Source organism: Hirundo rustica, chromosome 14, assembly GCF_015227805.2.
Source record: "Hirundo rustica isolate bHirRus1 chromosome 14, bHirRus1.pri.v3, whole genome shotgun sequence".
In the NCBI taxonomy this organism is placed as follows: Eukaryota; Metazoa; Chordata; class Aves; order Passeriformes; family Hirundinidae; genus Hirundo; species Hirundo rustica.
The window spans coordinates 17064869-17084177 of record NC_053463.1 but is presented as its reverse complement, the minus strand read 5'-3'; the positions used below and the strand labels follow the sequence as shown (position 1 = coordinate 17084177).

The 19309-nt window shown below is 50.2% G+C and overlaps 1 protein-coding gene across 2 annotated transcripts in view; it reads left to right on the top strand.

Moving 5' to 3' along the window:
- The window catches only part of CTNNA1 (catenin alpha 1), a 117916-nt gene extending 102718 nt beyond the window's left edge, over positions 1–15198 (top strand). For both annotated transcript variants that reach the window (XM_040078590.2, XM_058422514.1), the window contains exons 13-18: positions 979–1130; positions 3716–3826; positions 5290–5471; positions 6229–6334; positions 11398–11532; positions 14028–15198. In XM_040078590.2, the coding sequence (XP_039934524.1) occupies positions 979–1130; positions 3716–3826; positions 5290–5471; positions 6229–6334; positions 11398–11532; positions 14028–14315 (974 nt within the window). In that variant the 3' untranslated portion in view covers positions 14316–15198. The remainder of the gene's footprint in view (positions 1–978; positions 1131–3715; positions 3827–5289; positions 5472–6228; positions 6335–11397; positions 11533–14027) is intronic.
- Positions 15199–19309: the final 4111 nt, after the last annotated feature.

Below are 19309 nucleotides of genomic sequence, written 5' to 3'. Positions count from 1 at the left end.
TGTTAAAGACTCAATTTGCTGTAATGCAAATTAGTGGGAGTTGTTTGCAAAGCTGTTGCAAAGTGAGAAGTGTGATTTTGCTGTGTTGGCTGGCTCAAAGCTCAGCGGTGCACAGAGGTGTCCCTGAGTGTGCTTGCTGTGGTGGTCTGGGCTGTGGGAAGCAAAAACACCAGGAATGAATCCCAGACGTGAGTGAAGGCTTGAAAGTTGTGCTGTGCTCATCTTGGAGTGTTGTACCAGGCTCTGCAGCTGTTCAGGGTCCAGAAGGAAGATAACATTCCCCCAGCAGAATAAGTGTTGGGCAATAATTAGGATAAATTTTGGGCAATAATTAGGATAAATTTTGTAAAGTATCTTTACAACTGTTGAAAGAGCATTTGTAGGTTGTAGTGCCCCACACACAAACACCAAATCAGGGTGTTCCCTATGAACTGCTGGTGATTCTGGCTGCTTCAGTGCCAGCCATTTGTTGTTGGTTTTGCTTTAATTACTTTGATGAAGAACCAGGGGTGACAATGAAGAAAGAGCAGACTCTTAACTGGTTCTGGCATGTTCTTCCTGGGGCACTGTGACTCACTGAAATGCAGCAGTGCAATCTGCCCCCTTCCACTGCTTCTTAAACTTGAGCTTCCTGATGGTAGCATGACTTTTTTTTTCCCCTCAAAAATGATGTACATCTGCAGGGAACATCAAACAGACAATTAATATTTTATCCCATAGTTTCTAGAGGCTTCCCCAGGTGTTTCCTCCTTGTCCATTAGAAGGGTGTTACAAACTGTGCACTGTCCAAGGGGAAAACACCGAACGGCAGCAGCGTAGAGCAGAAACGGAGCTGGATTACCACTTCACCTCCTGTACCAAATGTGATTTCAGTGAAAGGACTGCACAGCTTCCAGGGTGGTTAAGGGCAAGGCAGGAGTGGGAAGAAGAGACTGGCTGGGGGTGGTGGGACTGACCAGCTTTGTGCTCCGGGTTCAGTCATGCCGCGCTTCACGGAGCAAGTGGAAGCTGCAGTGGAAGCGCTGAGCTCCGACCCTGCGCAGCCCATGGATGAGAACGAGTTCATCGACGCCTCCCGGCTGGTGTACGACGGCATCCGGGACATCAGGAAAGCCGTGCTGATGATCCGGGTGAGCGCAACTTCCCCCAGCAGCTTCCCCTGCCTTTGGTGAACTAACAGCCATCAGGATAATGGAGCCAGACAGGAGAAGATTTTCATTTAGCTCCTATTAACATTCAGGGTCTTTAAATGTGCCAGTCGCTGTGGAGCGCTTGAGCGGTAGGTTTGGATTCAGATTCATTAACCGGATCTGAGCGTCGATGATGGCCCGAGTTGTGATGCTAAATACCCTTCGCATCTTTTGTAATCTCATGGTAATGCCTGGCTCGTTAATGTGCTAAAACCAGTGACCTTTCAGTTAACAACAGCAAATTAATTCAGAACTGTAGATGCTTGTTGATGGTTTGAGAGCTTAGAAATAAAACCTAATGGCTCTTCATTAAGTAAATTTTGAGAATTAATGTTAGTTAGTCAAAAGGAAGCTGAGATGAGTTTGGTCTGTAGTTCCTAGAGCATGTAATTAGTTAATTGGCTAACCTGGGTAAACAAGGGCAGCTCACAGAGGCCTCGACTCCCGTGTACTTGCAGTGGGTGTGACTTGGAAGCCCTAATTTCTGGTAGGTCAGGCACAGAAGGGCGCAGTTGGTTGAAAGGATGCAGAAAAGGAGCTTCTGGATAAAGCTTATCCATGGACCTATTTCTTGGATCTTACTGGGGCAAAAATGGGCAGGAGCCAGATACAGCAAAGACAAATACAGTGGTTTTTTCCTTTTTTCTCCTTTTCCTTACATTCCTTTGACTCTGAGAAACTGTCCTGGTCTTTCAGAGTGGTGACCATGGCAGATGCAGCTTGGTGGTCAGTAAATTGAGAATGTACAGCCCCAGAAGAGATGTGATTACAGTAACCATTGCAATGGCATCTTCCATGTTTGCTGCTTAAAGTAAAGGATCCGATGAGAAACCAGGAGAAAAGCTGACAACATCTGTGCTCCCCAAGGAATTTCTTTTCAGACAGGCTCAGGATTTATAGACAGCCAGTGGTAGATGAAGATATCAATGCCTTCCTGCCATGCAGACAAAGGGCTGTGATTCCCCCCTGCCGAAGCCCTTGTGATTCAGGACAGGGAGCTCAGCTGCCAGCCCCAGTGGGCAGCAATTACCCGGGCTGGCAGTGCCAGGAATGCTGACGTTTGTCCCTGGCCACACAGCAGCCACCAGAAAGAAGTTAAAATATTAGCACTTGTCCAGAGAGTTTATTTTGCGATAAAAAAGACCTTCAAATGGAAATTCTGGGGTTCTCCAGGGCTTGGTGTAACCCTGCTCACAGGGACTCATTTACTTCAGCTTTGTCCAGGGGCTCTTGCTCTTTACAGGAACTGGCAGGAAAAGCCACTGCAGCATCTCCTTTTTGTGTTTATGCAGGGTATTTTCATAAGTACCATCTCACTACATCTGTGTTTATTCCCCCCTCCCTGCTGCCCAGGCTCATCACCCCAGAGGGGTTTCTGCCCTCGGTGGCACTTGAAAGGCAGAGTTACACTCTGTGTGTCCCTGGGCTTTGGGAGGGATGGGCAGAGGAGAGTCACAGACAGGATCATGTACAGCAGAACTGTTCTCTTTCTGTTTTTTCATTATTTTTAAGTATTGATACACCGAGCTACTTCTTAATGTGTGTCCCTCTACTGATTTTGTGGATATACCCTGTTCTCCAGGGCCTGGAGAGGAGGCTGGAATACCTAAAATCTTGATTGTCACTTACTCACTTTTCCTTTTTGGCAATTATTTTGCATGTCCGTCTCTATTTTCACTGTATCACAAAGTGTCTGTAGTGGAAGACAAGTCTGTGAAATTCAAATCATAGAAAAAAAAAATCTAAAAAGCAGGGACTTCATTTGTATCTTAACTGTTAATCACAATTTATTGCATTTATCAGTGAAGTTCTTTGTTGACCCAGCTCTGGAGAATTGTCGTGAAGTGCCACTTTAGCAAAGATGTAGTATTTTGACAAACATGCTGTTTAAACTTGATAGGCTTTATAAAAAGTTTTCCAGCTACAGACTGGCAGTAGCAAAAATAAATCCTAGGCAAGCAGGAACTAGGTCAGATGTGTTTAGCCTACAGCATAAAAGCCGGCCCTTACTAGCTGGAATTTTTCAGCTTTTCCTGAGGGATAAGGATAAACTTTGAGATATTTTATCTGTTGTTAATTTAGTCAGTGCTTTGATTCATAATTGTACTGAAGACACTGTCTGTGCTTCTAAACCAGCCCTTAGAGCCGTGTGTAATTTCAGCTTCAGGATCTCGAGTGAAGCTTTTACATTTAATCAAGTTGCAAAAGAGCTGTTCGTTTTGCAAGAACTTTTTTCTGTCTTTCAGATGCTGAGTGCATTAATGTCCTGACAAATCTCAGCTGTTTAGTTACTGCTGTGTGATTCTGGGGATCCCTACGGTGTTTAACAGGAGCAGTCAAGCACATCAAATCACACGTGTTCAGAGCTGGATACAGTCCCTGTATTTACCTTTTTTGTTGAAAACATGGAATAGTTTTTACTTCCACTGATTTCCACTCTCTCTGCTTGAAAAAACAATATTCTTGTTGCTTTTCAGAGCCATGAAATCTGTAGTTTGACTCTGCCTGAATGCTTTTTTCCTCAGACTCCGGAAGAGCTGGATGATTCTGACTTTGAGACCGAGGATTTCGACGTCCGAAGCAGAACCAGTATCCAGACTGAGGATGATCAGCTCATTGCTGGACAGAGTGCAAGGGTAAGGCACAAAGCTGAGCATTGTAAAAGTGTGACCTGCCTTCAAGAAACACCTCAGCTTGCTTTGAAAACCCCGGTTAAATCTGGGGGGGTAGTGATAAAAATGCTGAATTGGAAAACTGGCATTCTTTGTTTCTAGCATTCTTCTGCAAAGGAGGTTGAGTGAAATGCAGTTGGTTTGATGGATGTGAGAAACAGCTGTTTTATTTTGGGTATTTTGGGTACTCTGAAAGATCAAAATCTTTTTAGCACCAAGGAACTAGGTCACATTTTGATATCACAGATGTCAGGTGAGCTTCTGCTTCTGCAGGGAGGTACAGGGCAGATCACTCCATTGGGTTAATGTTATTTTCCCAGACAAACAGTAACTTTATGAGCAAAATCTTCATAAAATGTCTCCTCACACACGTGCTGTTGTGTGTTTGGTCACTGAGCATTTATCAGGACAGCGTTGAGAGGAACTCAGAAACGAAATGAATTCAACTGCATTTCCTGTGGCCCAAAAATGAAAGCATTGATAGGCAATATATAATCATTAAGAGGTGAAACCCTAAAATCAGTGCATTGAGGGAAAACCTGGCCTTACCTATTGCTTTTATTTGACATGGCCCCTCTGGATCGATAACAATTTACACTCTTGGGAAAGTGCCATGGCAGATTTTTTTGTGGAGGCTCTTCCTGCCAGGCAAGAAGTAGCCAGACCTTATTTATCAAACTTCTGCCACTTTGGCTTGGGAATTACACTAACTGGGAGTATTTTTATGCTCCCCTCCCTTGCACAAGCACTTTCTATGCCTGGACCCTCGCCCCCTTCTATTTAAATGCAGACATTGCTCATTTAGCTCTTAGCACAGCTGCTGCCAGAGGATTTTTAGTACCAAAGGCTCCTTTTTGCCTGCTCCTGGAGGCATCTGTGCTCCCAGTATTTATGAAGGCAAGGCCATGGAGTCTTACACAGGCTGTAAACCCAGTCTGAGAGATTTTATTTGGGAGTAAGCACATACTCTTTATTTTCACTTACTCTTTCCTCAGCAGACATGTTTCAAAAGAGTACAGCTAGCTTTTTGCAGGGGAGAGACTGGTGATATTTCTTATTATCCTCAATACCCAAGTGGAACTTAATTTTAAAACATTGAAATCTTCTATAAAAGGCAAGTCCTCCTTCATGCAGTTTTATTTTGAGGGATGGTAATATGTGGCAAATTTGTTTGGAGTCTTAACAGCTTTATCATGCAAAGGCCCATATTTTAAGTGTCAAGTTGTCTTTCTGGGCACTTTTTCTTAAAAAAGAGTATAAACTTTGATTCAAAATGGAAGCAAATGGCTCTGAAAAGCCTCTAGGTAAAGGATTGCTATTAAAGTTTTATCCCCCATCTACATGACTGAAATTGGTTATTAGTGAAATGTTCCAAAAAGCCTCTACAAGGCGGCAGGAGGCCACGTGAGAAAACTCTTCTCTTCCAGGCTATCATGGCTCAGCTCCCTCAAGAGCAGAAAGCCAAGATTGCTGAGCAGGTCGCCAGCTTCCAGGAGGAAAAGAGTAAATTGGATGCTGAAGTGTCAAAATGGGACGACAGTGGCAATGACATCATTGTCCTGGCCAAACAGATGTGTATGATTATGATGGAAATGACAGACTTCACCAGGTGAGGCTTTTTAATGTGTGCTCGCTCTGAGCTCTCTGGGCTGCTGGGCTTTCAATGAGACATGGTGCAAATTCTCCTAAGAGTCTCACTTCTTATAATTTCCTTTAAATGGTGCCCTGTTCCAGCTGCATATTAACTGGGGAGATGCATTATTGTGCAGTGGCTGGGTGGTAATAACTGTTTAAATTGATCTACAGATAGACAGCAGTTATTGCCTGACTTTCTTTCTTTCTTTCTTTCTTAAGGGTGATTCTTGTCCCCAGGAATATATATATATATATATATATGTATGTATTTGCTCAGTTTTTTACAGCTTTCGATTCGTTGGGCTTCTCAATATTGCCATACTGCAGAAATAGTTCCTAGTACAGTTATTTGCAGAGGAAAGAGAGGGGTTTTTCATGCCTTTTGAAATTAATTTACCACATTTTATATAACGCTATTTTTTAAACTTCATGTTCCATTCCATAAAAATTGCAAATCCATCTTCTAAAATGTTACCTCTTATGATCATTAAGTTACTCAAAGCAGTAAAATTTAAGATGTTTTTATTCCTAGATTTAAGCTAAATGTGGGGAAGAGCTGAAAGGGGGTAACTCTTGAAAATGAAGGTGCTGTAATGGCTGCTCCTGCCTTTTCCTGCCCTTTGGCTGAGGAGTCACTGCCAGCACTGTGTGGAACAGAATGAGGAAAGGGACCCAGAATTCACTGCTGTGGTTTTCCGGTGCTAGGAGGGAGCCTCTGCTCTGTTTTTCAGGGGCAAAGGTCCACTGAAGAACACGTCAGATGTGATTAGCGCAGCCAAGAAGATCGCAGAGGCTGGGTCAAGGATGGACAAGCTGGGCCGGACCATTGCTGACCATGTAAGTCACATTCCCGAGAGCCTCCAGTGCCAAAGGAGCAAGAGCAGATCTTTTAGTACTGCATGCATGACGAACAGATGAAAATATGTTTGGTTTTGGGGTGTTTAAACTGAATTTCCCAATCTGCTGCTAGAAAATTCTATTCTTTCCAGCTGCTCTCCTGCCTCCGTGAGCAGTGACACAGCAGCTCCTTGGCTGGAATCAGGCACCTGGCATTTTGTGCCAGCCCTGCTTCAGGTCACGTAGAGGCAGGGCAGTGCCAGTGCTGGGCAGGGTCCAGGCTGGGCTCACGTCAGGCTCCTGGTGCTTCCCAAAGCACAGACTGCAGGGACAGCACCTGCACCGTGGCACCGGCCTCTTGCACAACCTTTGCTACTGCTTTGGGGGCAGCTTGGTGAGATTGACAATTTTCAGATGCCCCACAGGCTGAGTGGGGAGTGTCAGAGCTCTCTGGTGGTTTTTTCACTGTCCAGTCAGAGCTGATGAAGACTTGGAGCAAGGCCTGCAGTGACCCAAGCGTGGCTGTGCTGTGCCAGTGTTTGGAGCGAATTCTTACAGGATTGAACGAGCATGGCCAGCTCAGGGATTTATTTATGCAATGCCTGTCCTGAGCCACTTAGAAACTGGGCCAAGCAAGAGCACTTTTGGCCTCAGCCCACACCCAAATAGCAGGGAAACATCGACATTAGTAATAATATTTCACCTTCAAGAGAGGCTCTGAAATGCAGGGAGGTTAAGCATGAGATCATGGACTGAACTTTGTTTTCTCCAGTTGTCACTTGCTTTCCAAGCTTTTTAAGGATGAAAATTTGTACTGCAAAGTTTTAACTGAACCGGTGTCACTTTGAAAGTAAATCCTTGCAGTGCAGGACTCTCTCTTAATGTTGCATTCAGAGGTGCTTGTCTACACCCTCCTTTATTAATGATGCAGTGAGGAATGTTCAGTGGGGAGATAAATATGAGAAGTGTTTTTTCAAATGGCTCTCCTTGCTCTGCAGCATTTTGACAGCCTTGTTTCTGCAAGAACCAGGTGTGCTGCTGATGTAGGTAAATGAAGCAAGGAGCAGTTTGTGTTCGAGGTCTCAGGGGAGCTTGGGCTGAAGGTTTACAATGCTTTTCTTTTTTTTCTAATTCACATGTTTTGTGCAAAGTTGGTATATGGTTTTCAATACCAAGCCATTTCAAAATATAAAAGAAAACCTCTTTTAGTAGCAGTAAGGTCCTTAAAAATGTAACAGATTAAGCACATGTTTGAAGATAAATATGAGCAGAACTATACAGTTAGTCATTTTGACAAGAATATAGCTTTTTCCTGACTCCATACACTGCTAGTACTTTGAGCCTGCATATTTCATTAGATGTGCTTCCATACTCTTTAGAAACGTGTTGCTGTGGAACAGTGTGACAGCTACAGAGCAGGAGCAGCTCCGAGCCCTGATTCTGCTGTCCCTGCTCCTGGCTGGGAGCACACGGAGGGCTTGTGTCCTGTGTGCTGGGTGGCACCAGAGCTGTGACCCCTCATGTCAGCGTGCCAGCAGCTCCCAGCTCTGCCATCAGGCCCTTCTGCAGCACATTGCTCTGAAACTCCAAGAGCTGCTGTCCCAGGAATTCTGTGTCTGTTGGGAAGAGTTCCGCCATCAGCCGCGGGTTCTCCCCAAGGTTTCCATCCCTACTCCAAGCAGCTGCTGCTTGCTGGGAACAGGGGAATAGGAAGCAGTTATGAGCACAACACAGATGACAATGATTTGCAGCAAGACAAGGGTTCTCTCTATTATTTATTTTTTCCATGTCGAAACACCTACAGAGCCGAAGGAGATTTCTGTTCCTTGTTTCCTTCCGTAGCAGTGGGAGGCTGAAGTTCCATCGGTTCTGATCATCCAGTGAGGAGCAGCTGGGGGTGAGGGTAGGGGTTGCCCCACTTCCCAGTAAAAGGCAGCAGCCTCTTGCTGGGGAGACTGGGCCCTGCCTGGGATGGGGGCCCTGGGCACAGGCTGGTGCCTGAGAGGCATTTATTGGGAATTGCTGGTGCAGCAGGGCCCATTCCCAAAGGGAGAGGCTCTGGGAGGAAGAAGCTCTGGAGTCTGGCTCTCACCTGCAGCCACTGGGATGGGCTGAGTCCATCAGCACACTCCACCAGGGCTCTGCTGTCTTCTCTTGCCCCTTTTCTCTACAGAAAAAGATAAAAGGGTGATTCTGCTTCTCTGCAGGCTCAGCTGGGGCAGCAGGAACTGAAAATGGGGGGTGTTTGCTGTGTCTAGGATGGATCCTGGATTTGACCTGGAGCAGCCAGCTTAGCTTTTGCCAGTAACCTTCCCTGAGTGTGTGGCAGCAGCTCGGTTTGGGGGCTTTGGGAAGGTGGAGTTGTCCCCACATGTTCATTTCCATCTACACTGCACTCCCTGCTGGGCTGGGCTGTGGGAGTCCTCCCGCGGCAGCTCTGCAGATGGGAGTTGTGGCTGTGGGTTAATCCAATAATATCATTCTTGATCAGTGTTCAAATCGTTGCCTTTTGGGTTTTTTGGTTTTTATCTGAGCACTCCTGCCTAGGAGAGGATAGGGCTCCTGCAGGCACCTGCAGTGCCTTTTGTTGATGCTCTTTTTTATCTTGTGTTACATCTCCATTTAAACCTCATCTGTCTTTGAGCTGAGTCCTCAGTCCTGCCTGCAGAAATAGCACACACAGGAGAGGGGGTGGGTTTCCATCTCACACCATACTGATGTACACAACCCAGTGATGATTCCTATTCCACAAAGGTTTTGCTGCCTTCCTCAGCTGTTGGTGATCATGCAGCAGCCTCCTGCCTTGAGAAGCTTTCCTTGAACGGTTCCACAGCCCCACAGAGTAGCTGGAATTGTTGAGCCATCCCCTGACGTGCTGCACTGGGCATTTGTCAGCCCTCGAGCCCCTGTGCTGCTGTGCTGCTACCAGCTGTGTTAGATGAGCTCTTTGGGAGATGGAGAGCGGTTTCCAAAATGGTAATTTGAGCTTTTCATTAGCTCTTTGGCCAGGGCTATTTGTGGACTTGCTCTAAAACATCTTGTACTGCTGACTAATATTGATTAGCTTAAAAAATTAACCTGCAAGCTTTGCTGCTTCGTTAGGCAGGCCTTCACTGCACCGATGGAAGCCGTGTGCCCAGGTTGAGAGCTGCAATTACTTTGGGTGTTCCATCATTTTCCTTGGGACTAAGAAGGTGGTTTTATGTCTCTTGCTGGGGTCAGATGCCCACAAAGCCACGCAGGTCTCCCACTGCAGTGCCCCTGTGTGTGTGTGAGCTCTGTGTGCACAGCAGTGCAGCACCTGCGTTACCTCTGCTCAGCACAGAGACCACGTGGTCTTTAAAAAGCCACTTCTTCTGGCCCTGGAAAAAACTAAATGTATGTGTTAGCTGCACTCACCTTCACTGCAGAGGGAAATTCCTGTTCTGGCAGATCAGGTGCTGTTGGGAAGGAAATGCTCCATGTGGGTGGGACCCTGTTTGCACATCCCTGTGTGTGCACCACGATCTGCTCCTCTTTTATCCAAAGAAAAGAGTTTCTGCTTCCATCCCATAGCTAAGGAGAGAAGGTCTGCAGGAAGAATCCGGGCTCAAAGCCTGCTGCTCACAGCCAGGAGAAGATTTTTACCTTGCCCTCCCTCAAAGGGGAGGAGAGGCTGCATGGCCAATGCAACAACCCTCAGCTGGAGTGAAGCATTAAGTAATGAAGTGGTGCCACATTGAAGATTAATCTTCCAGTCATGCCATGTCCATTATGAATCTTCATCAGATGGTCCATTGCACAGGATCAGGGTCTTAGGTGAAATGGGATTTTGTTGTGAGCAGGGGTGTGGAAAAGAGCTCCTAAATCACTCTGGATGGGGTGCAGCTGTCTGGAAGGCTGGAGTTCCCGGCAGGGTGTGCCTGTAGTCCTGTCCCTGAGTAATGCCAGGTGAATTCCACTGCTACAGCTGAAGTTATGCTGGACACAGCGCAGCCTGCCTTAGAGCAGAAAATAAGGATCAGTGGGAGTCTGATGGTGCTTTTGTCCAGGAGACCTGTGGATGCTGGGTGGGAAGATGAGATGATGAGTGGCCATTTCTGTGGAACAAAGAGCAGGAGCGCTCTGTGGGGTACAACAAGTGATCTTCTCTGGGGTTCAGAGAAGGGCTTAAGCAAACTCTGAGGTGTGACACATGGGATGTGAAGCTGTAGGTGTTGTGTGTGTGTGTGTGTGTGTATGAACATTTGGGGTGCCTCTGGGGCTGAGGTGGCCCATGGGGGACCTGCTGCTGGCACCCCATTGCTGCTGCTCCTGAAAGGGCTGCAGGGCTGGCATGGGCACCAAAACCCTTCCCACAGCCTTTTCATCTTACAGAGCCTGCTCTGGACTCTGGCTGTTCCTCAGCTGGGCTCCCCTCTGCTCTGGAAATCCAGCCTGAGCCTGGTTCATCCATGGCTCATTCTTCAGTTCAGAGAATGCCACCTGCCCAAACTTCACAGCAGGACTCCTGCAGAGCCTTTTGTGCAAAGCTGAAAAAGTTCCCTTTCTCTTACGGATGAGTGCTGCAGCAAGCACCTCAGAAATGTCATTTTGTGCCTGGCGAGGAACCTGCTTTCCCCACTGCTGTGACATGGGAGCAGAAGTCAGGAAAATCTCTGTCTGCTGCATGTAATTGAGTCAGTGTCAGGTTTATAGTTTTCAAGCTTGAAATACTTAAGATTGAGGATTGAGGGAGGAATTGGTAACACCTGCTAGTTGCAGCTTGGGATCTTGGATGTCAGACCACTGCTACTGTGTCCTGTGCAGTACAGGAAGGACCTTTAACAGCTGACAGACCTGCTCTGGGTTGGGTAAATAGTCCTCTTCCTCTCCCTGGGAGGGCTGCTAAGGGCAGCTGGAAGGAGCCTGTCCAGTGCTGCCCCTGCTCATGGCTCCTGGTTTTTAGGTGCCTCTGGTGCTGCTCAGCCGCCTCAGAGGCCGCAGGGTGGGCAGCTCTCTCCCGGCCCATCCCTGCTCCCGGGGGAGGTGCCGGTTTGTCCCCGTGCTGCTGCAGGACTGACGTGCCCCGTGTTGCCCCGCAGTGCCCGGACTCGGCGTGCAAGCAGGACCTGCTGGCCTACCTGCAGCGCATCGCGCTCTACTGCCACCAGCTCAACATCTGCAGCAAGGTGAAGGCCGAGGTGCAGAACCTGGGCGGGGAGCTCGTCGTCTCCGGGGTACGTATGGCACGCGCCTGCCTCGGGCAGCTCTGCTCCCCCGGGGAACGCTGATTCCGAGCTGAGCTTCCGTGTGGAACACCGCAGAGCGTGCAGAGTTTCAGTGGATGCGGAGTTCGTGTCGCTGCCTCGTTGTTCTGGGGAGGAACGCTGGCTGTGAAAATACAGACTCCGCATTTCCTTGCTCAACGGTGTTTGTAGACAGACTCGCTTCACCTCTGGTGTAATCTGGTTTGCGAACTGCTTTTCACTCCGAGTGAGGTTAAATCACTTCATCAGCGCAGCTAAACCTGCCCCACGTCTCTGCACAGCCTCGGAGCGTGCTGGGGTCCTGCAGTGCTCCAGAGATGTTAATACTTCAGGATGGCTGTGCCCTGAAGAGGGCAGGGATTTTTAGTGGCTGCTCTGGTTTCTGACAGCTGGAAGCTGCCCCAGGCCAGCTTCCTTCTTTATTCCAGCCATTAGCTTGCAAATAATTTTTTTCACTGTAGTTCATGAAATGCTTCCTCCTAAGAGGATTCTGTATGACAGATATTTGGGGGGAGGGAGGTGGAGCTAAATTCTTCATTTCTTCTGGAATACACTTCCTTGCCCTGCACAGGCACATTTGGTCACTGGTGCTTTTGCCCAGCTGTGTCAGGACTGAGGAAGGAGGCTGATAGTCCAGAATTGCTCCCTGAATCCTGATCAGCAAATGGAAGAAACTTCCCACATCCTGCCATTTTAATGCCACAGAATCATGGAACAGTTTGGGTTGGAAGGGACCTTAAAACTCATCCAGTGCCACCCCTGCCATGACAGGGACACCTCCCACTGTCCCAGGCTGCTCCAAGCCCCAGTGTCCAACCTGGCCTTGGGCACTGCCAGGGATCCAGGGGCAGCCACAGCTGCTCTGGGACCCTGTGCCACTCATACTTTCCAGTGACACCCTGTTTGATATTTCAGTTCCTTAAACTTAGGAGCACAGATTTCCCCCCAAAAACAGGGAGAGCTGTGGAAGGAGAGCTTTGGGTCAGCAGCAGCAATAGACATCCCTGCACAAGCTGAGCCCACCTGGGGATGGTGGGGCTGTGCTGCCCCTCCTGCTGCTGCCAGCCCCCGTGCTGCTGCCTTTCCAGCCCTCCCTGCTCCCTTTCCAGCCCCGAGGGCAGCTCCAGGGGCTGTGGTGAATGTGCTGCTGTTCGTGTCCTGGGAGCTGGGAGGCTGAAGGCATGGTGCTGTCAAAGCAGGAGATGTGTGACTGTGCAGCAATACCTACTCCAGGGCTTCACTGCAGTTACTCAGTGTCTGCAGGAGTTACATCCCCTCTGCCATAAATCAGTGATAGAACAGCCTGGCATCTGTAGTCTGATCTCCTGGTTTTATCCCTTCTCCTTGAGCCTGTCCACTGGGGCTGAGGGTTGCCAGCAGCAGTGTTCAGCTCCGTGGGATAATCAGATGAAGACCTCAGCCAGTCCAGAGGCATCACTGCTCTGAAAGGAAAATTCCACCCAGTGTTAGCGCCCTGCCCGTGCACCAGAGTGCTGGGAGAGCAGAGCCACGGCCCAGGGGGGCAGAGCTGGCACCTTCAGAGTCTGACTGTTCATTCAGAAAAGCACCTCCCTGCTCTCCTGGTGTTTAATGATTCCTCCTGCTGTGAGGATTCCGGGGAACATTCCAGGGCAGTGGGTTCCTGGCTCATGAGGAGGAGGGCAGAGCACAGGGGTTTCCAGGGGATCTGAGATGCCACGGTGGCACTTGGGGCACACTGGGGTGGAAGGGAGGGGACAGTGCCCCAGAACCAAGCCCTGCCCTAGGCCAAGCCCTGCAGCAGGCAGCAGGCTAAACCCTGCCCTGGGTCAAACCCCATCCCGGCCCATTTAGTCTCGACAAGCCAGGGATCCCACCCAGAGCAGAACACTGGCCCCTGGAGAAAGGGCTCCCAGCTGAGGTCACCATGGTGCTCCTCCCCTCTGTCTTCCACCCAGCCCTAGTCTCAACTCTTTGTCCCTTCTGTGCCCTACAGCTTTGACAAATTCATATTTTTCCTTATTTTGATGCTCTTGTAAATCAGGAACCAGCTGGGAAAGGGCTCCAGGCCTGGCTGGTGATGCAGTTTGTTCCCTCCTTCCCAATCCAAGTTAGTATTCTGGGGCAATTTGAATATTTGCTGTTGGTGATTAAGATATTAGTACAGCTTTATTAATTTCATTAGAGAATAAGCAACTGTTAAAGCTCAGTCACAAAAGCAAAGGGCAGAATACAAATCGTTCCCATTGCCATTAATGTGGAAAATGCAGACAGGGGGGCAAACCTTGCTTTTGTGTCGGTGGCACGGGTCAGGTTTGTAACCACTGAGCTTCCAAAGAAAAATCCTACCTCAAACTGGGAGCCTCAGGTTTCAAAGGTCCCATAAATCAGTTTTCAAGTGTTTTTTACCCCCCAGGCCTGCGGTGTTCTCAGCACAACGCTGTGTTTGGGGGTTCCATGGTGTGTGACTCTGTGTCCCTTGGCAGGTGGACAGTGCCATGTCCCTGATCCAGGCAGCCAAGAACCTGATGAACGCCGTGGTGCAGACGGTCAAGGCCTCCTACGTGGCGTCCACCAAGTACCAGAAGTCCCAGGGCATGGCCTCCCTCAACCTCCCGGCCGTCTCCTGGAAGATGAAGGCTCCGGAGAAGAAACCCCTGGTCAAGAGGGAGAAACAGGACGAGACCCAGACGAAAATCAAGAGAGCATCCCAGAAGAAGCACGTGAACCCCGTGCAGGCCCTCAGCGAGTTCAAGGCCATGGAGAGTATCTAGAGGAGAGCTCTGGCTCAGGGGTGTTTTTCTCTAGCCCACTACTGCTACTTCCAGAACTCTGCTTTTAATACCCTAAGGATTTTTCAAAAATTTACTATTCCTCCAAATGTATTTACTTAATATAATTTTGATAACTTTGTTTAGATTACCTGGGGAGATACTCAGATTCCTAAGTCCTATCAGTATATCTTCAGCCTGCAGAAGTGTGGTAATTTAGATGGCTTTTAGATGACAGGGGTGGATTTCTAGCTGGAAACTGTTTTTTATAATCTTGCTTTAAATGAAATATTCTATAACCAAAGAGGATTTTACAGTAACACTAACGGTTAACACTAATACAGGATCATGCTACTCAGAGACTCAGTTTATCATGATGATCAAGAGAGAAAAATTAGATTTTTTTTACTCAAAAAAAAAAAAAATTAATGGAAATATTGTATGTGATAGCTGTGGGGGTGGAGAGGGAGCAAGCTCAGAGGAGTTTGAAATTGCAGCAGGCACCGGCTGTGTGAGCACAACTGGAAAACAGCTGGAGAAGCGCTACACCCGTGCCTGGGCTGGCCTTTGCCGGGGCCGGCGTTCGGAGCGGGGCTCGGCGCTGTCCGGGGGCGCTGATGCTGCTCCCCCTGGGCTGGCCTTTTTCGGGGCCGGCGTTCGGAGCGGGGCTCGGCGCTGTCCCGGGGCGCTGATGCTGCTCCCCCTGGGCTCCCCCGGAGCCTCTGGGCGGTTCCCTTGTGCTCCTGGCACTGCTCCCTCCGGAGGGGCTGCGCTGCCCGGGGAGCTCCCCCGCTCCTGCGGGACACAGGCGGGAATTGTAATGCCTGGTTACAAATTACTAATGTATTTTGCTGCGGGACACTAATAAAGTTGCTTTTCCAGCTGGTGCATTGTGGTGCTGTGAATGGAGCGGGCCCAGCCCACCCCTCGGCCCCCCCCCCTCGCCATTCAGATGCAAATCAGCTTTGTGCTCATTCCTCATAATTGCTCTGCATCCCGCCTTGGGCTTCCAGAGGCACCCAGGAAATCATGTTTGCTCAGGCTGCAATTTAGACTGTACATTATTTGTGATAACTATAGCTACAAGGTATAATTTCGCTGTCTTATTTAAATTTTATGAATTTCAGTGTGTTTCACACGTCCCAGTCGAGTCGGGCGCAGGGAAGCGGTGCCTGTTCCTGTGGAGCTGGAAAAGCCTGGGCTGGAGTCCGTGTCTAAAGTGCAGCTCCATTTGAGAGCTGAGCCTTGGCACTGAAATGTTATAATTTTATTTATCTCGATCAGCTCATAATTTACTGTATTAAGGTTATTTCTGTCATGTTACTGTAATGCTGATCAGAATTAAGCTAAATAGTTTTTGATATATTTTTGCCAAATGTATTCTGTTTTCAAGCATTTTAGTCTCTTGAGTACAGCTATTAAATAGTGGAATTATAGGCTGTTTTCATATAGCCTTAACATGTAAACAGGCTCAGAGGGGGAGCTGTGCTTCACTGCCCTTTGGGGGTTAACAGGCTGTAGGTCTTCTTTTAGAGATAATTATTAACTGAATTTATACAATATGGAGGGGTTTTCTCCGGGTATTTTCTTAAAGGTGACATTCCCCTGGGCTGTTCAGGGAGTACATCCAATGCCTCCCCCCCCCAGTACAATCTATTAGTGAGCTTTAAAAAACCACCTTTATTAAGATGTGCAGCCAAATTTACACGTATTTAGCTTTTAAATACATATTAGTTTAATTTATGCTACAAACACTGAGCATCAAGAAATTAAAATGTGCTTCCCCCGGTGAGAGCTGCAGCCCCAGGGAGTGCAGGAGCAGCAGGAACACGATGGGGACAGGAGGCCAGAAAACCTCAACGTTGCTTTTGTACACGAGCATTGCTCCTCTGGGCGTTTGGAGCAGAGGAAGGCGTCGAGGTGAATCATTATCGGTGTAACATTTACTTGCAGCCGCAGCGGCGGAGGGGAGAAAACCTCCTCTTACGGGGGGATTTCGTGTTGTGGAACCCCGGTTCGGTAGCTGGGGACGCGGTGGTGACAGCGGGGCAGGGCAGTTCCTCGTCCTGGAGCGGACCCAGCCCCGGCTCCTGCTGCCTCCGGGTTGTTCGGCACCAGCCCGAGAGCAGCTGGGTCAGGAGTTCCAGAACCCCAAAGCGCCGATCCGGCCGTGTCGGGGAATTCCAGCCCTGCGTGTGAGAGCGGCTCAGCGAGGGGCTCCGGCCGCCAGCGAAGCTGCGACTTTATTAGGGAGCCAATTGAAGAGAATTACAGTAATTACTGCTCCCTGTAATCAAGCGCTGGGGAAGGGCTCGTGCGGTCGCTCTCGCTGCCGGAGGACGATGCTGGGCTCGGGAGGGAGCGAACGGGCGGGGAGAGCTCCGGGATGCTCCGGCCGCCCCCCGCGGCGGGGAGCGAGGAGCCAAACCCCACCTCCCCAATTCCCAGCGCGCCGTGGGGATGGGGAGGACCCACCGTGGCTTTGGGCAGGGAAGGGCTGTGGGATTTCCCTGCCCGCCAGATCCCCGCGGCTGCTCCCCAGGTACCGCCTGGAACGCTCCACAGCACTGGCTGGAGGGGTTTCGGGGTTTTTTTGCAGCGTTTTGAAAGATTTGGGAAGGTTTTTGCAGTGCAGTGGGACAGCAGCTCTGCTGAGGATGTGCCGGAGCCCGGCAGACCTGGCAGCTCAGGGATCTCAGGAAGATGAACCCACATTATCTTCTGAAGTGTATTAGTGAAACCACATTAAATCCTCAGGAGATAAGTCTTATTCCAGATTTCAAGTGCTCTTAATTCAATTCCGCGGTGAATGGAGCCATGTTGAATTTATGCCGCTTTAATTGTGTGTGAAGTTCCCGTGGCACGATTTAATGCCCGTTAGCGAGCGCCTTTCCCGCTCGGGCTCTCCCTGCTCCCAGCGCCTCTGGGATGTGGCGGGGAGCGGGGCACCCCGAGCTGCGTTTGCTTACACGGGTGCTTGGCTGCCAAAGCTCAAACACGCCATTTGAGGAGAGAGCAGAGAGAGTGGGCAGAGGTGAGTGCGGTCAAAACCCCAACAAATGGCTGAGAAAAGGAAAAATCCATTAAGGCACATCAGCTGCTCCCGTGCTGAGGGCTCAGGCCCTGCCCGAGCTGCGGATGGTGGAGGCTGGGGAGCGTCCCAGGGAGACACAGCCCGAGGGCTCTGCTCCAAGTCCCTCTCTGCCTAAAGGGTGCCAGGGTTTGGGGAGCTCAGGCTGAGCCAGCACGACCCTCCTGATGCTCCTGTGGGGGCAAGGGGAAGGAGCAGGAGCTGCTCCTGGCTGGCCGCCTCTGTGACTCCAGCACTCAATGTCTGACCCCCTCTTGAAGCTGGAGGACCCTGTTAGCTCCAAAACTGAGGATGGAACTATCTGTCCCACCTCCTACATCTGCAGCGAGAGGGGGTCCAGTGAGCCCTACCCAAGGTTTCCATCTGCCCCAGGACCCCCACCCCTGTGGCCCCTCCAGCCCTGCCTCGCTCCTGCCTGGGGGAGGCTGCAGGAATTTGGGGCATTCCCAGCACAGCGGGGCTGGGGCAGGACTGGCTCGGCGCTGGCCCTGGCCCTGTCCCTTGGCCCTCGGGGGGAGGGCCAGGCAGCCGCAGCAGCCCTGTCATTGCCCCGGGCTGTGGACCAGCAGTGCCATTTGGGAAACAAACCTGTCATTACTGGGGACACCGGCCTGGGCTGGCATTTACAGCCAGGGAAAGCAGCCCAGGGCTCACCTGCCCCTCTGTGTCACCCTCTGGGGACACATGGCCATGCACACAGAGCTCCCAGGGTCAGCTGAGCCTTGGCCACGGCTGCCCATGGCGCAGCTCTTGGTGCTCTCCGAGGTTCCATGGCTGTCACCACCTCCCCGTGCTGCTGCCCCGTGCCAGTGCTCGGACATGACCCCTGAGACCTGCAGGAGCTGCAGAGAGGGGGTCGCTACACCCAGGGGTCCCCTCTGGCCACCCTTCCTTGGGCTCTGAGCCCCCTGCAGAGCCCGGAGCCCTTTGGGCAGGGGGACACAGGGGGTGGGTGTGGGGTCCCTGAGCGCCAGCACTGCCCAGGACCTCACACAGCCTCTGCCCAAGTGCCCTGCCACGGCCCAGTGCCTCAGGAGCAGCACTGCCAGGAAATTATTTGTTATCAATTTTTGGCCTCCTTTCAGCGCTCTACATGCTTGGCTGTGTCACTGTCGGTGTGCAGGAAGCAGCCTGGGGGGTCACGGAACCTTCCCAGGGACACAGGCACTTCCTGCTGCCATCCCAGGCCACAGGGGCTGTCCCAGGGCTGGCACCGAGTGGCACTGACCAGGAGCCACCACCTGCTCCCTGCTGAGCTGCCCTGGAGGGCCACGGACACCCCTCCATCACCAGGGCCAGCACAGGCAGCCCCAGTGAGCATCTGCCCAAAAACCTGCCAGGTTTAAAACTTTCAGGAGGAGCGAGTAGGGTTTTGGCTTTGGGGTTGGAAAGGCAGGGCTGCTGGTGGTTTTCTCCCTGGCTCACTCCCTAAGGAGGTGTTAGACAATCCCCACCTTAAATCCAGCTGTGACACAGTGACAAGGCCAGGCAGGGCCTGAGAAATCCGTGTGCTGATCCCCCCCCAGTTCTGCTGGATCCCTGCTTCACCTGGCATCGCTCCCGAGGCTCAGGTTTCCAGCAGAAAAGCCCCTTCCCATGCTTGTCTTGGCTGCTATCATCAGATATATTTCTTTCTAAGCCTACAAAGCAAAGCCTTGGCAAGGCTGGCTGGGAAATGCATTTCAGAGAAAAATAGGAAAAAAAAATGAATGCCAGCAAAACAGCCTGCACAAACCCCAGAAAGAGAAAGATGAAAAAATAATCAATAGTTATAATTAGCGCTGTTACTTAACAGTGACAAGTGACACACTGTACATGGGAGCCACAAATATCTGAGCACAAAGCCCAGTGGCTGCAGGTCATGGGGGGGATGGATCTGGTGGCATTTGTGCCCATCCCTGGTGGT